We start from the raw sequence: 16,960 nt of genomic DNA on the forward strand, positions 1-16,960 counted from the left end.
GCCTGCCTTCCCAGTGGAACTGCCATCATGTGAGCTTCAGACACAGGGTGACCAGAAGGAGCCCCGTGGCACAGCTTTCAAAGCCTCCCTTGAGCCAGGGACTGACTGCCCCAAACTGCCTTGCTGACCTTATTTCCCCAAACTCACATGCCTGGTTCACCTTTCTGTGAAGCCCCTGCTCTCCAACCGCAGCACACACCTGGTGCAGAGCAGATACTCAAATATTTTTGTTGACTTAAAACCACAAACACTCATTGTGTTGAATCAATATTGTTCTTTTCAGGGAATTGAGAGAGAGAAAGAACCACCTGCTGGGATCCCGGCACACTCAGCGTGGCCTTGGCTGAATGCTGACCCCCAAGGAAGCCTCCGTGAGGCTGTGAGGTATCCAGCCCTGATGCAGTTGTACCCAGCTGGAGAGCCTGAGGCCATGCAGAGCACGGCCTGGACATATCAGGGCTTGTCCAAGCTGCCAAAGGAGCCACCCAGGGCCAGTGTCTTGGAATATACCCTTCGATAAAAATCGGAGAGAGCACATTTTATGATTCAAGCCAGGACACTTTTGAGAGTGAACTAGAAATTATGCTAGGAGTATTCCAGATAAGTGGCCAGGATGGTCACCTGGGCAATCGGTTATGTTCCAGTCTTTTGACTAAAAGACTCCAAAAGACTCCTAAAGAACAGATAAAATAGAGTTTTTTAAACATAAAACTTGCTGAACTCAAAGTAGCTTAGGGCCAACATGGCTTTATTTCAAAAGCCAATTGTGTTGTTGAAGAAAAGGCTATGTTCTCGGCCCATTTTGGCTATGGTTGGGGGCTGCTTGGGGAATTGCATTGAAGACTTGTATGCTCCTGGGCCTGGGGTTTTCTGAAAACAGAAAAGAAAACAGGGACTGATGAGACAGTGACACCAATACCCTGGAGCCCCCTGAGCCGGGCTGTGGACTCAGACATGACTGGCAAATCCCCACTGGGGAAGATGAGGGCCATTTCTGACTGTGCTGTGGCCTGGGGCACCCTTTAGTTGGAGCGTGTCCTTGGAGCTGAGGACCACTCCCATCAGTGGCTTTCCCCAGGACTCCAGAGGTGCCAAGAAGGAGGACACACAAGTGCCGGCCTAGACCTGCGGGGCAGGTTTGGCTCACATCCCTCCTGCACCCCAAAGCACACTTCCTCCCAGAGGGCACTCTGCCCAGACTGCTCCTGTCCCCAGGAATGCCACTGTCCTCCCCTCTACCTTAGCCTAGTGGTAAGCAGTTGGAGAAAATGGATTCTGAACCTGGGTGATTGACCGCAAAAGCCCAAACTCAGCTTTTTGTAGCTCAAGCTCTGTGGATCCCAGGGTCCAGAGTACTCTCAAGAGATCTGTGAGTTCTAATTTTTAAAAGTCATGTTTTCAGGGACGCCTGGGTGGCTCAGTGGTTGAGCGTCTGCCTTTGGCTCAGGTCATGATTCCAGAGTCCTGGCATCAAGTCCCCCATCAAGCTCCCTTCAGGGAGCCTGCTTCTCCCTCTGCCTGTATTTCTGCCTCTCTCTGTGTGTCTCTCATGAATAAATATATAACATCTTTTTAAAAAATTTTTTTAAATAAAATAAAAAGGGGATCCCTGGGTGGCTCAGCGGTTTGGCACCTGCCTTTGGCCCAGGGTGTGATCCTGGAGTCCCGGGATCGAGTCCCACATCAGGCTTCCTGGATGGAGCCTGCTTCTCCTCTGTCTGTGTCTCTGCCTTTCTCTCTCTCTCTGTCATGAATAAATGAATAAAATCTTTAAATAAATAAATAAATAAATAAATAAATAAATAAATAAATAAAATAAAAAAGTCATGTTTTCGTTTGGATGAAATTCTTGAAAAAATTATTTTGCCAATGATTTACATGAAGCTTCTCTTCTATAGTGATAAAATGTAAATGAATGTCATCTTCATTGACAGAAAGACTTTGATTTTTGGGGTCAGCATTTCCCATGTCGGGGTGCATGTACATATTCTTGAAGCCCCAGGGAATTTTCTCTTGGGTCTGTTGGAGAAGCATCTGTGTCTCTGTGTGTGGCTAAGGGAAGGGTCTCAACGTCGGGCAGGCTTGAGTTTGAGTCCTAGTTCTACCACCAATGGCTCGTTGTGACCCTGGGCCATGTGCTTCCCCAGCCTCACCCATCGGATGAGGTAATGAGGCTGGCTGGAGGCCCTCCAGGACAGAGAGCACCATGCCAGGCTGGCAGTGAGAGTGTTGCACATTAGCTACCAGCACTATTCTTATTCCCTATTATCATGTGCTAGTCATTCCCATCCTTCTTTGCAGTTTATTATCTCTCCAGGAGACAGAGAGGGTGGAAATAGGATTACCCTGAGAGTGGGACAGAATGGTCAGCCCAGAGTGGATGAAGTCAGCTGCATGCAGAAGCTGCTGTAAATGACAGGATGTTTCCCCTGCCAAAAGCAGAGGAGCAGCCTGGAAATCTAATCAAGCCCTGGCCAGACGTCAAAGGAAGCTGAAGCCTTCATTAGTGCTATTAATGAGGAAGCAACATGCATGTGAAGTTCTGGAAAGCCAGCCCACAGAACAGGAGGCCTGTGGGCCTCGGTCTCAAAGGCTACCCCTCAGGAGGCTACCGGTTATGGTTCTCAGACCTTGAGAACATCTGGCTCCACATCCCAGCCCTGTCACTGAGCAAACTTCTGATTGTCCTTGGCTTCGATGAAGAGTTTCTTATAAAGGGAGACATCCCACAAAGCAGTGCCTCTGGGCCCCAGCCCCCTTGGTGGACCCTTGCAAATGAACACTACACCTTCTGACTTCTCTATCAGCTTCCTGGGAGTTTGGTTCACATAACTCCAACTTCCTGAGGATGCTCAGCCCTGTGAGCTGGGACAAAAATCTGTGTCTGGATCATGCTAATGCCACTAGGGTATGAGGATCTGTGGAAGGGATCCACCACTTCCTGCTATTGGTCCATTTTTATTTTTACCAACAGGGACTCCCCAGTAGTCCTCCAGGTAAAGACCACACACTACCCTGGGCCAGAGTTGGTAGCTCTGGAGCAAGATCCTAAAGATGCCACCTTGGGACACCCACCCTTCCTTGAACCCCTGGGATAGGCCCATTATCTTACTGGCAGAATTTGTATTTCTGTCTCCTCAAACCACCTCAAATAAGGCAACATACCAGTGAGTTCTGGGGACTTTCAAACTGGGGAGAAGACTGGGAACAAGCCCAAGGGAATTAAAACTATCAGCTTTTTTTTTTTTTTTTTTTTTTTTACAAAAATAGCCATTGTTCATCAGCTCCATGTTATGTTTTGCAATTTCTCTTGGTCTTCTCTAGGCCTCTGAGGCTCAAAACACCTACCCCTCCAACGTATCTGTGTCTCTCCACAGATTTGACCCTCTTCACTCTCTATCTTGAGTTCTTGGGGGCAGGATGACTGCTTGTGCCTTAATGGTCCCCTTTGGTTCAATAATAATGTTCCTGCTCCCAGAAGACACACAAAGCAGTTCTGGGTAGATGGGGCCAGCCGCTGCCCACTGCTTGCCTCAGTTCATTAAACATGTTTTCCCACAGAGCATCCAGATCAGAACACGCTGACAGCTAATTACTATGCTGCATGTTGTCAACTGGACCCGAAATTCCACCATGGTCTTTGGATCTGGAGCCACTCTGAGCCTGAGACAGACTGGGGACTTGCCAGATTTTTGAGCTCTGTGCTCTTTCCCACCTGGACAAGCAATCAGATACCATATACACACTAGATTTGTAGAGAACTCTAACGCAACCCCCACTGCTTCCCCCACCCCCCACCAACCCCAGTCACAGAACCTACAATCATCATCTTTCAGAGTACTTACAGAACAAGAGGGCAGGAATCGAGGTACTCTGGACTGAAAACAAGAAGTAACGGAATTTGCTGGAGGTATTTTCAAGTCATAATGACCTGGTCCTGGGCCTTCATGCTATAGGAAGGGGGAAAAAAAGAGGGTTTTATAATTACTAATATTTGTTATATTATAATGCTTTATTTGCCTTCCACAAATAAACATATGGATCACTGTAATATGGTAGAAAAATCTCTAGACTGGGGTTTGGAGGATCTTATTAAGGTGTGCCCTGGCTCAAGCCATTGGGAAGTGGGAATAATACCTGCTTTACCTGCTTTACCTGCCTTGTGGGTGCATGAGACTGAAGATTAAGTGACGTGTAAAAGTCCCCCTCCGTCTTGCCCCACACTGGGACGCCTCACTCGGTACCTGCCCTTCGGACTGTTAACAACTTGCTGCTTTGAGCTGTTAAGCTTTATAAAACATACATATTCTTTCCTGAGTGTAATATGTGTTATCTTAGTCCAAACAAGTCTTCACAGCAATTCACTGACATCAGCACAATGCTGTGACATTAACATAAAATGATCATCCTAATGGAAAAATTACTAAAAGGCAATTCACAAGGAGGAAATACAATTGTTCACTGAGGAAATGGCAGGTGGCTGGGAGTAATTTTAACCTCTATGAATAACTGAATAAGTTCTCATTAAAACAAGTATATGGAGGATCCTGGGTGGCTCAGCGGTACACCCAGCAATCCCAGGGCATGATCCTGAAGTCCCGGGATGGAGTCCCACATTGAGCTCCCTGCAAGGAGCCTGCTTCTCCTTTTGCCTGTGTCTCTGCCTCTCTCTCTCTCTCTCTCTCCATCTCTCATAAATAAACAAAAACTTAAAAAAAAAAACCCCAAGGATATGATTCTTGTTTCAGGGTCTTCAAAATTCATGAAAAAAGAAGAAAGGAAGAAGGGGGATGGAAAGAGGGGAAAAAGAAAAGAAGGAAGACCCCAAATTTTAACCACCAGCATGGACACTCCTCTATGACTCTGGTGCAAGTATAAATTTGATTAGTCCTTCTGGAGGGCAATTTGGCAAGATACGAAAGGGCCTGTAAACTTCTATACCTATCCAGAGGGGGAGAAAGGAGTCTGGTTACCAGATTGTTGCAGAAATCTGAAGACACATGAAGAGTCCTAGGCCAGATACAGCAGGGGAAATGGAAAGAGCCCAAACATCGCAGTGGATGATGTGGACAAGACGTTAACCTCTTATTCTTTTTCTGGCAGTTCACTTTTTCTCTCCCATTTTTAATTACTTGTGCTATTTGGTAGAAATGAATCTTTCTGACATGATGTCTAGGATCTGTTCCTAAATAATGCAGGGACTAGTGGAAGTGGGTGGGATACACACTGATCAGGAGCTACAATTGTTGAATGGATGCATGGGTGTTTGATAGAGTATTGTGTCTACGTAGTATGTATTTCTGAAGTTTTTACAATACAAAGTTAGAAATGATGTATGTTTATTATTCTGACCCAGCAATTCCACTTTTAGAAATTCATCCTAAAAAAACAATTGACAACATGTGCAAGTATTTGGCCACAAATGTTTTTTCTAAAAATTGAAAATTGGAGGGGCAACTGGTGGCTCAGTGGTTGAGCATCTGCCTTTGGCTCAGGTGGTGATCCTGGGGTCCTGGGCTCGAGTCTCACATCAGGCTCCCCATGGGAGTGTCAGCCTGTGTCTCTGCCTCTCTCTGTGTCTCTTATGAATAAATAAAATCTTTTAAAAAAATGAAAGTTGGAACAAACTAAATGACTGATAATGCGTGGCTGGCTAAGTACACTGTGATACTTCCATTCAGCTGTTGAGTGATGGATTTTTACAGACATAAAGCTACTTCCAAATACTTTTCAGTGAAAATGCAAGCTTTAGGGGATCCCTGGGTGGCGCAGCGGTTTGGCGCCTGCCTCTGGCCCAGGGCGCGATCCTGGAGACCCGGGATCGAATCCCACGTCGGGCTCCCGGTGCATGGAGCCTGCTTCTCCCTCTGCCTGTGTCTCTGCCTCTCTCTCTCTCTGTGTGACTATCATAAATAAATAAAAAAAAAATTTAAAAAAAAAAAAAAAAAGAAAATGCAAGCTTTAAAAAAATCTGCATAAAAACCAGGAATGGAATGTTCACCGGCTATTTTCCCCAGGTGGCAGCATGTTGTGTAAAAAGAATTTTGTTTTTCTTACCTGCATTTTCTAAATTTTCTACAATGGACTTGAGTGCTCTTGAGACATGAATATATATATATATATATATATATATATATATATATATATATACCTACTTTATAGATAAACGAACATGAAAAATGAGCAAAGGATAAAAAGATAAAAGTAACTATAGGGTTAGAACAGAGAAATGTGTCCTGTAAGATCTTTATCATCACTAAGGCTGGGCTGCAAATTAGCCCATCAGATTCAGCAGAACAAGTGTTCGACTGCAGACCTTCCAAGGGATTTAAGAGCAAAGCTTTCCCTTTCATTCCTGTGGGTGGCAAAGCCGTGTAGTTTGGGCTGCCATCTCAATTACTCTTCCATGAATGGAGTTATTAAAGGTCAAGCACAAGTCTGATAATCAAGAGATGGATGCCTCTCATAATTTTACAACTCATGGTAGAGAGATGAACACAGTAACACTTCGAAATTGATACATACGTGGGACAGAGATTGCTACAAGCGTGAGTGGAGTGACCTCTGCACTCCCGCTGGAGAAATGTGAGCTGCCATAAAAACCAAGGCACAGAAATTCAGGGGAATCTGTCAGGAATAGTCTATGCAACCAACACCTCCCCCCAATTGGTTTGGCCATAATATATGCAGTATTTTCAAGTCAGAATGGTACTGGGACAAAAGATCCAGCTAAGTGTGCTACTGTTGACTAAACGCCTACAGCAACCACTTGCAGGATGGCTAAGAAATGCTGCCACATGTCCCCTTCCCTTCAAGCCTGACGTGGCTTCCCTTCCTAAGTTTCCATATCATGAGCTTCTTGGGAGTCCAGGTGCCAGGCCTGGCAAAGTGCTGATGTGTGCCAGTGCCACCCAGCAGCCCCCCTATATGGGCTTGATCATCTAAATCAAAAGACCCAAGACTTGGGGCAGAAAAGAAATGACTGCATGTTCTTTGTCCCACTTGCGTCAGATGGAATCTTTTAAGAGACAACATTAGGGAAGTGGATACAGGCCCAAATTCATATTCCAAAGGCCACAGGCATGTTGTTCTATGTGAGAAGTACTGATTGGGCCAAGATCCTGCAATGGGTGGGCGGCAGCTCCAGCAGAGTCCCTGATTCTGAGGACAATGTGAGTGAGCAGAGCAGGAGTAGAGGGAAGGGAACACAGTCCAGGGTGGCTTAGAATGTGGCTTGAGCAACTGGATCCAGTTCAACGGGAGGATGTTTCAAAGATGAAGAACATTTGAATGGTTAGGAAGGCTGCTCCCTCATTGACTGGGGACTGAGCATGACCCAGAGCTTGGGTTCACCTTATGTAGGGTGCATGGGTGGAGGGTGGCACCCAGGTTCATCAGACAGTACCAAGCACCTCTCTCACAAATCAGGTGAGCCATCTCTTAACCCTTGTTTTCATTAGCATCACGATTTGGCAACCCTGGGTTTCCCAAAAGTACACCTTTCAAAGGCCACTGACATTTGGTGCCAAAAGCGGACAGAACTGTCACCTTCCTAGGGTCCCAGGACCTACTGCCAAAAGTAACTACAGGAAACCTTTCATCGTTACCCATTCTTCTGCTTTGGGGCATGATTACTCCTGACAAGATGATATTATCTTTCTTTCCCTTTGAAAAAGTAATTGAGTTTCTACTCAAGAGCAACTTTAACTAACAGGATAGCACAAGTGAATTAAATACTATCTTCAACCTCAGAGGAGTTTACAGTCCAGGGAGGGATTCTTTTTATCCCAAAACATGTGAGGAGCTAGGATGGTGCTGTGTGAGGGCTGAGCTAACTGCCTGGCTTCAAGACTACACTAGGCCCTGCTGTGACCAGCCTGTGCTAACTGTGACTGCAGTGGGCCACAGGATGGTACCAAGGGAAGCCACTTTCCACTTACTATCAAGGGCTCAGAATGCACAGACCCCATTGACTTTTCTGGAGTGCTCCCGGGACCCTGCCATACCATGAAAGAGCTTCCCAGTGGGCAATAACTCTCAGTACCATTATAGGCCTTTGGAAAGCCCTGCCATGCCGCCACTGAACACACTTCTCCTCCAGGGCTGGGAAAGTGGGACTGGCTAATCTCTGCCCCTCTGCTCTGGAACTAAAAGATGTATCACTCTGGAGCATCCCAGAGCAGCAAAATGCCAGGTACCTCTGAAAGACTGTGTGAGGGTAGATGAGATTATCCCAAATTACTATGTGTTCAATTGCGATCCCCTTAAAATTCACAAACTCTACAAATTTTTATTGTGTTGAATTGTGTCGAATGGTGTCCCCCGCAATTCATAGCTCCTGTGAATTTTGAATTACTAATACCTCAGAATGTGAGCCTCTATGGATATAGAGTTCTTGCAGCTATAATTAGTTAAGATGAGGTTATTAAGATGGGCCCTAATCCTAGATGAATGCTAACCTTTATAAAAAGGGAGATTTTTGGACACCCAGACACGCACACAAGGAAACCACCACACAAAGATGAAGGCAGAAGTCTACAAACCAGAGGAGGCCAAAGATTGTCAGCGTACCACCAGAAGCTAGGAGAGAGGAACGGAACAGATTTTTCTTCACAGCCCTCAGAAAGAACCAACACTGCTGGCTGGCTCCTTGATCTTGGACTTCCTCTAGAACTGTGAGACCATAAGTCTCTGTTGTATAAGCCACTCAGTTGGTAGTACTTTGTTAGGGAGGCCCTAGCAAATGAATTCGTAAGTGCTCAGCCCATTTCTTCATTCAGCCAGTACACAGTGCGTTGGAAGTGGGAATACAGTGGTATGTGATTGTCTCCCAATATCCATTCTGTCCCTTAGTACAAGAGCAATTTTTAAACGGGCACATGTCTACCCAGCATAAAGGCAACATTTCCCAGCTTCCCCTGAAGCTAGGTGTGACCACATGACTAATTTCTTGGCCAATAGGCCAGAGGTGAAGAGGTGTGTACAAACCCCAGAGCATCCTTATGGAGAGGGCAGCTTCTCCATCTCCCCCCAACTCCCCCACCCCGTTTGGTTGATCCCACATTATGTGCTTAGCTCTCTGGGGCCATGGGAATGGAAGCCACGCTCAGCAGAGCAGCACGCAGAAACGTGATGCTGCTGAGTTATCTTACCAGCTCTAAACTGCCTGCTGCAGGACATTTATACAAGGCAGATATAAGTCCTCTCACTTATGATATTGTTATTTGAGGTCTCTGCTTCTGGCAGAGTCATAAGTTGACAAGACAGAGATCTTACTACCCTCACGGAGCTTACATTCTAGCAGGCTTACATTTAGCCATATAAAAACTATGACAAATGTGTGGCATATGACACAAAGGGGCAGATAGGATGCTATAGGAGAGCATGTAGGAGGGTAAACTGTCTGGTCTGAGGGGTCTGAGACACCACTGAGGAATTACAAAGGATCTAAGACCTAAAGAGTAAGGAGAGGGTGGAGTTTGCAGACAAAGAGGCTGGATGAAGGGTTTGTACAGAAGCATTACTAGGAAAGCCACCCAGGGAGGAACATGCCATTCATGTTAACCATTCAGACAAATTCACTGCATCACAGAAATAAAATGTGCCTAGGCTCCAGTCCAAAAAAAAAAAAAAAAAAAAAATAGGGACCTGAAATTCAACTTTCTCAAGACAGTTACCACTTCGTTATGTTTTACATGTGTCTTAACACTAAGAATGGTTTTACAGTTTAACTGCAGGTGTAAAATGTTAAGTGTCACCTTTGTATTTCCAATCTCTGCAAGTCACCCCCTTTGGTTTGCAGGTTTCAGGGCCCCTGGCCTCTCCTGCCTGGTCTGGAGCAGGCTCAGCTGCCCACCGCGACCTCCCCGGGACCCTCGCCACTGCCCGGGCAGCTGCCCAATCCTGTGCCATCTCTAGCACAGAACCCACTCTCACCCAGTGCTCACTGCAGCCTCAGGTGGGAAATGCCATCACCTCCATGCAGCCCATGAGAAGTGAGGCTGGGTGGGCTACCAACAAATGCTTTAGCCCCTCACTTGTGGGAATCAGAGCCAGTTACTGACCTTGCTTCTCATTGCTGAGAGGTATCACTGCTTAGTTCTAAGCTCTTTTTCTTTAAAATCACAAAGCTAGAGGGAACCTAAGAAAAAGCACAGGATCTGTCCCCATTGATTCTAGGCACAACTTTCAATGAATCATACCTGGAGAAAAGGTCAGAAATAAAATTTGTGGCCTCAAAGATCTATCCAGACACATGTAAAACACAAGTAGTAAGCAGCAATAACTGAAATTATTAGATGGGGTGGTAAAAAGGATCTCCCCCAAAATGTGGCTGCATGCCTGTAATAGCTGGAATATGTGGCCCCAGAAAAGGAAACAGGGGCCCCTGCAAGGGCTGTAGGGCGGTGAGTGCCGGGAGAACCTGCAACTGCTTCTCCGGGAATTCAAGAGGAGGCCTGTGGCTGAGGATACTCAACTCACAAAACTCTAAAATTCTGTTAACCATTGGTCTACAAGTTCAGGGAGCCATGAGTGCTGTCGCCTAGGGTAGAAGCAAAACTATCAGACCAAAAGTTATTCACATTTGCGAAATGGTGAACTGATCGTACCTCTTAGGTGTAGCTCGGTACCGTTTATTTCTGCGGAGAGAGGGAAACCAGGGCAGTCGGGGTTCCTGGTAGGGGCCGAGGGGGCTGGCAACACTGAGCGATCGCAAACCTGCCCACCCTAGAAATGCAGCTTTTACAGGAATGCACCTGCCGGGGACCCCCAGGCAGTTCAGCATTGCTGCAAGCGCTCACTGGCCCACCCTCGCTTTTCTAGAGGACCGCAGAGCTGCACCGGGGTTAGAGATCCAAGGCCGCACTTGGACGTAGGACCTTAGGCAGCTCCCCATCACAGCGACAGGCCCAGGGCAGGCACATGACTGCCACCTGGCCAATCCAAAGAGCCTGCATATGGGCAGCCCGGGTGACTCAGCAGTTTAGCACAGCCTCCAGCCCACAGCCTGATCCTGGAGACCTGGGATCGAGTCTTGCCTCGGGCTGCCTGCATGGAGCCTGCTTCTCCCTCTGCCTGTGTCTCTGCCTCTCTGTCTCTCATGAAAAAAACAAATAAATAATCTTTAAAAAAACAAAACAAAACAAAACAAAACCCAAAGAGCCTGCATGTTCACACTCTCCTGGCTGGGCAGGCAGGTGCTGCACCTGGGGCTGCTCATGGGCCCTCATCCCAGCCCATAAACAGCATGCCCGAAAGGTTGTAAAGGTCAATTAGTGGCAAAAGTCCCAGAGGCTGTGTGCACCAATAAATTCCATCCCACTTTTATGTTTTATGTTTTTGCTTACGCCAAGTCAGGATGGGCTTCTCTATCACATGCAACTGAAAAAAATCCTACCGATTAGATTCTTTTTCCTGTTCCCACTCAAGATATTGTTATAAGAAAAGAGAGCAGGAAATTCTTTACACCCGCAGCCAAACAGGGATATGTGACTCTGCTGGTGTTAATACCACTGGAAAAGTTGCACAAACTTTTTAAAAAGAAAAACTGCCAGGATATCTTTTAATAAAAAATCCTAGTACATCTGTCGCTGTATTTAAAAGGTTGTATTTTTCCAAAAATGTTACCTACAAGTGAACTCACCTTTGAGGAGATTTGAGACTGGGAAATCATTCATTTAATCATTTTTCAGATTTCATTCATGCAGAAATCAATCTGTTTGGCTTGACTCAATCTGACCATGTTTACTAATTATTTTTCTGTTCCTTGTGGAATTTTCAACTATCAACTTAGTTCTTAATTGAACTAATTTCGTAAAAGCAAAAACAGCTGGAATGATTCAGCATTCTTTCATAGTGCTAGTTTTAATGCAGAGAGTATGGCACAGATCTGCTATCCCCTTTTCAAACTGCTGTTAAATGTGACTAAAACAGACAAATCATATAATGCTCATTCCTATCTGTACAGACTCTTTCCTGTTTATCTAATCCTTTCCTTACTCTTTATAGGCTTGTCAGGTTTTAAGAAATACAGAAACATCTTGAAATATTTCTGTCATCAAATAAAAGAAACTCATTTTCATTTGACATTGTCAGATTTTATTCCTATTGTCAGGAAAGATGTGCATGTCTTGTTTTTCACTTTATATACAGCTGTGAGAATTAATAACTGTAAGGAATCTGCTCAGCAAATCACTGGAAGCCCCAAATCATGTGGATGACTGAGTCCTAATTAAATAGTAGTAAGTGGCGTTATTTTTTTAAGTAACAAAATATTTTTATGTTGACCATTTTGATGGCTCTTTTCTTCAAACACTATTTTGACGGCTCTTCAGACACTTCAAATGGCTCTTTCCTTTTTTTCTTTTTTCTTTTTTTTAAACACTACCTCTTTTCTGAATTTTTATATCTTTTTTATTTTTATTTTTTTTAGAGAGAAAGGGTGCACATAAGAGTGGGAGGAAAGGCAGAGGGAGAGGGAGAGGGAGAGAGAGAATCCCAAGGAGATGAGTGCCAGCCCAATGCCACCCTGAGATTGCGACCTGAGCTGAAATCAAGAGTCATTCAACCACCTGATCCAAACAGGCACACCCCGCCTCTTTTCTGAATTCTAAAAATCATATTTTGAAAAACTATAAAAGTAATGGAAAAGAAAGGAGGTAAATAATCACCCTTAATCACAGCACCTCCACATAGTCACTAAATGGATTTGATGCATTTCCTGCATTTTCATAATTTTTCTTACATTGCTGCTGTTGTCATCTTGCTATTATAAGTAATCCCTTCATGACATCTTTGTATAGATGAATATTTCTGTCTATAAATGATTACTTTAGGAGGATTTTCTCAAAATGGAATCAGCACAAGATAACGTAATGCCCAACTGCCTTTCAAAGGGTTGTATCAGTTACCACCAGCAACAGACAAGAGAAGCACTGGGTCTGTATGGTCCACATGCCAAGTAGATGCAGGGGAAAAAGACTTGGAAAAATAGAATCTTCCTTAGTCCTCTTTACCCTAATGGGCATAAAAAAGAGTCATCAGTGGCCCCAGTATGTTCAAAGAGTTTGTGCAGAATCTCTGATATCTTTAATGCCCACCCTTGGAAACACATCCAAGAGGAAACAAAATCCACACAATTTTTTGGCAGGTCGAGAGATTTATGTGGGTCATTTATGAAAGCAATTGAATCAATTAAAGGGAAGGGCAAGGAGAGGAAAACCCACAAATGACAAGTTTTACTTTGTCCAACTCCCTTGGATAAGAATGACCAGGATTTGTTGCGTTTCTCCTCTTTAGAAAAATCCTGCTATGAAGCAACTATACCTTTAGGTCTTGGGATTTACAAGGCTTGGTCATTATTATCAAGGTGCTAAAAGGTGGCAGAAGTTGCCAATACAATTTTTTTTATGCATGCAAAAAGGCCCTTTTTATTTAAGGTAGACCATGTCTCCCGGCTTCTATCCCAAAATGTTCACATAAATATCCTCCTCACAGTCTTTACTATGGAAAAAAACAGTTGTACTGATCCATAACCAATTATTATTACTTCAATAATAACTGAAATAGCCAATGAGTATACAGCCTCACCTTGGTAATCTGAAGATTAAAAACCATTTTCCAACCCAACAAATCCCTTACCAATGGCTTCTCTTAAGAGCTACCTATACTTTGGGGCAAAATGTAATTCACCGACTGAATCCCTGGCACAAACAAGACTGGGGATTTTTGTTGTTGTTGTTTTGGTTTGGCTTTTTATTTATTTTTGTAAGATTTATTTGAGAGAGAGAGTGTGCACACAGTGGAGGGAGAGGGAGACAGAGCAAAATCCCAAGCAGACTCCTTGCTGAGCGGTGGAGCCTGACACAGGGCTCCAACTCATGACCCGGAGATCATGATCTGAGCTGAAATCAAAAGCCAGACACTCAACCCACTGAGCCACCCCTGAGTTCCCAAGAAGGCTGTGCTTTTTAACAAGTGAGAACAGCTTCTCCACACTGAGAGGCCTTCAGACACTTATGATCCTAGAGGATCTTCAAATCCAAAGTTAATGTAATTTTTAGAAATAAAAAATCATGCAGGGATGCCTGGGTGGCTCAGCAGTTGAGTGTCTGCCTTCAGCTCAGGGCGTGATCCTGGGATCCGGGATCGAGTCCCGCATCGGGCTCCTTGCAGAGAGCCTGCTTCTCTCTCTGCCTGTGTCTCTGCCTCCCTCTCTGTGTGTCTCTCATGAATCTGCTCTGCATTCATATGGTCATTTACTCATCTTTTAACTGACTGCTCCTGGAGATTTTATGCATGAATGATCAACAAATTTCAATGGGCCACTTTTCACAGATCATGGAAAGAAAGGAAGAGGAGATCCACACCTATATGTATCCATCTTTTTTAACTTGCCTCATTCTCAAAAGGGTTTAGAGTGACTCCATAGATGTCTATGGGTCACACTATATCACACTAGATCTACAGGTCAGATTTCTGGTGGTTGTAGGCTTCAGGTATACCAACAATAAGGCAACCTGTCCTAAGTCAGTAGGGCTCAAATGACAGCACAACCTTACCATGCAATTGTACACAAACACATTTTGGGAGAATCAAAGAATTGTTTTTTTAAAAAATCAAAACACCAAATACATGAAAGAAAATTAAAGTGAACGTGTCTTTGGAGGGAATTTTTTAAGTGGTGGAAAAAATAAGAAAATATACATAAATTTCATTCATTCATTCAACACATTTTTCAAGCACTGTACTAGGCTCTGGGCATTGATGAATAAGATGGCCCCCCTTTCATGGAACTTACATTCCAGAAGATGATGACAAACTCTAATGTGACGACATCAACATTTTATACTTTAAATGTCTCTCTCTATAAAAACATGAAAGTAAAAGGCAAAATCCCTGAAAAGCTTCAGCAAATACAAGTGCTAATATCTTTTCACTATAGTGTTTATACAAATTGACAGAAAAGAATGTTAAAACTCCACCCATGACTAGAAAGTATTCAGGAAGGACCACAAAAACTGATTAACAAAAAATTAGAATGTGTAGTTTCAGATCCTACAGATTAAATTAAAATAATGAGATACCATTCTTTTACTATCAAATTAACATATTTTAAAAATTAATGATAAAATTTATATAAATCTTATGAGATGGGTACTCCCTTGATTGCTGGCAAAGATGTAAATGAATGTAATACGTTTTAAAAAGGGTTGGCAATCTAGATGAAGAAGCTGTATATCACCTCTACACTAATAAATATGATTTGTGATAATCCATAAAAAATGATGCCCAAATTTAGAAAAGATTTTATGCATTGAGTCTTATGTTAGCATTAGTCTCTTGATCTGAGTATTCAGCACCATTGTGCTTGTATAACAAACTTGTGAATGTAAACAAAGTTGTCAGACTTCTCCAATAAACTGACCTCTTACAAAATCATATCCTATTCAAACATTTCTCCCTACTTAATACTGGCATCCACCATTGCAGACAGACAGCATCTTTGTAAGTCAGTTTTTCTGTCATTATTAAATGATATTTAATAGTACATTGCACATAAAATCCAATTCAAAGTGAAATTGCAAATTTTACCCCAAAATGCAAGATTTCATAAAGTTGAAATCTTTAATTTCTTTCTCAAAGTGGATTAGTTTCCCTCTCAGCCTGTTGCACAGTGGTCCACCTGGGACATCTTTAACTGTTCTCCCAGTGTGGACCCACTTTATCCTGGATCCCATGCCTCCCTCTTTCTGGATTTACTCCTTTGTTTTGCTGTATTTTACCATCAGTGGCTTCTTTGAAAAGGGTATTAGAAAGTCAATTTTTGTTAATTTTTGCATGTTGGAAAATGCCTTTATTTTTATCTTCACGATTGATTGAACACAGACTTCTGAGTTGAAAATAATTTTCCCTTCTTCCTCTCTTTATGGATACTAAGTAGATTTTAAAAAAAATCTTCCCTCAATTTAATGCATTCTGTTTTCAGCCAGATTTCCATTGTTCTGTCTGTCTTACTTCCATCTCTCATTCATGTTACAGGCTTTTCACAGTTGCCTGGTGGAGGCTTGGGTATGTGGCTGGGATATGTGGAGATCAGGCAACTGAACGGTGAGCCAGTCTTTTTCCTGGGGTTCCCTAAATATCAGGATGTGGTTCTCTTTCCTCTAAGCTCACTGAGTTTTTCTTTTCTTTTCTTTTTAAGATTTTATTTATTTATTCATGAGAGACACACACAGAGAGAGGCAGAGACATAGGCAGAGGCAGAGGATCCCATAGGCAGATCCCAGGACCCTGGGATCACAACCTGAGCCAAAGACAGACATTCAACGACTTAGCCACCCAGGTGCCCCACACTGAGTTTTTCTAGAGGATAAATTCTACTAATTTTTTGCTTGGGGTCAAATGTCCAAAGTCCAGCATTTTACATTAGGAGAAGAAAGGGAGCCCCAAGCTTAGATTACTCTGTATGTACCATTTCAATTAATTCCCTGGGGTTCAACTAATTCCCTATGCCTCACCTTATCTTCCCCACCCCAAGTCCTGAGTCTCTCTGCAGTTCTAAGAGACAAACAGGCTGCCATCTCTTCTGGACCACCCCTGCCTGCTTTTTAGCTGGTGGCTTCCTCTACTTTGTCCAAAAATTGTTGAAATCTTTTGTCTGCCAACGTTTCCTTTTTTTTCTCTTTGTCCACGTGGATTTATTTATTCTTTTTCTACCATTTTTATTGGGATTTGAGAGTGAGAAGGGATCGTATGGCCAATTGGCAATCCTGAGAAGGAAATCGTCTATTACTTTTAGAATAGAAAATATAAACTTTAAATTCAAGTAGCTATTATGACCAGGATTATAATGAAGCAAGGATACTCAAATTGATACTCAAATATTCTACATATGCAGGAAATCCATTTATTTAACATTCATTCTTGTAGATTTTTTTCTGACTCTGCATCTTCAATT

General features: G+C 43.4%; 1 protein-coding gene across 1 annotated transcript in view; it reads right to left on the reverse strand.

The window, feature by feature from the left end:
- Positions 1–739: 739 nt before the first annotated feature.
- The window catches only part of STPG4 (sperm-tail PG-rich repeat containing 4), a 38,700-nt gene continuing 22,479 nt past the window's right edge, over positions 740–16,960 (reverse strand). The window contains exons 6-7 of the mRNA XM_055329415.1: positions 3,846–3,950; positions 740–870 (exon numbers count right to left, since the gene is read on the reverse strand). Of these exons, the coding sequence (XP_055185390.1) occupies positions 754–870; positions 3,846–3,950 (222 nt within the window). The 3' untranslated portion in view covers positions 740–753. The remainder of the gene's footprint in view (positions 871–3,845; positions 3,951–16,960) is intronic.

This window comes from Nyctereutes procyonoides, unplaced genomic scaffold (genome assembly GCF_905146905.1).
Source record: "Nyctereutes procyonoides isolate TBG_1078 unplaced genomic scaffold, NYPRO_anot_genome, whole genome shotgun sequence".
Taxonomy (NCBI): Eukaryota; Metazoa; Chordata; class Mammalia; order Carnivora; family Canidae; genus Nyctereutes; species Nyctereutes procyonoides.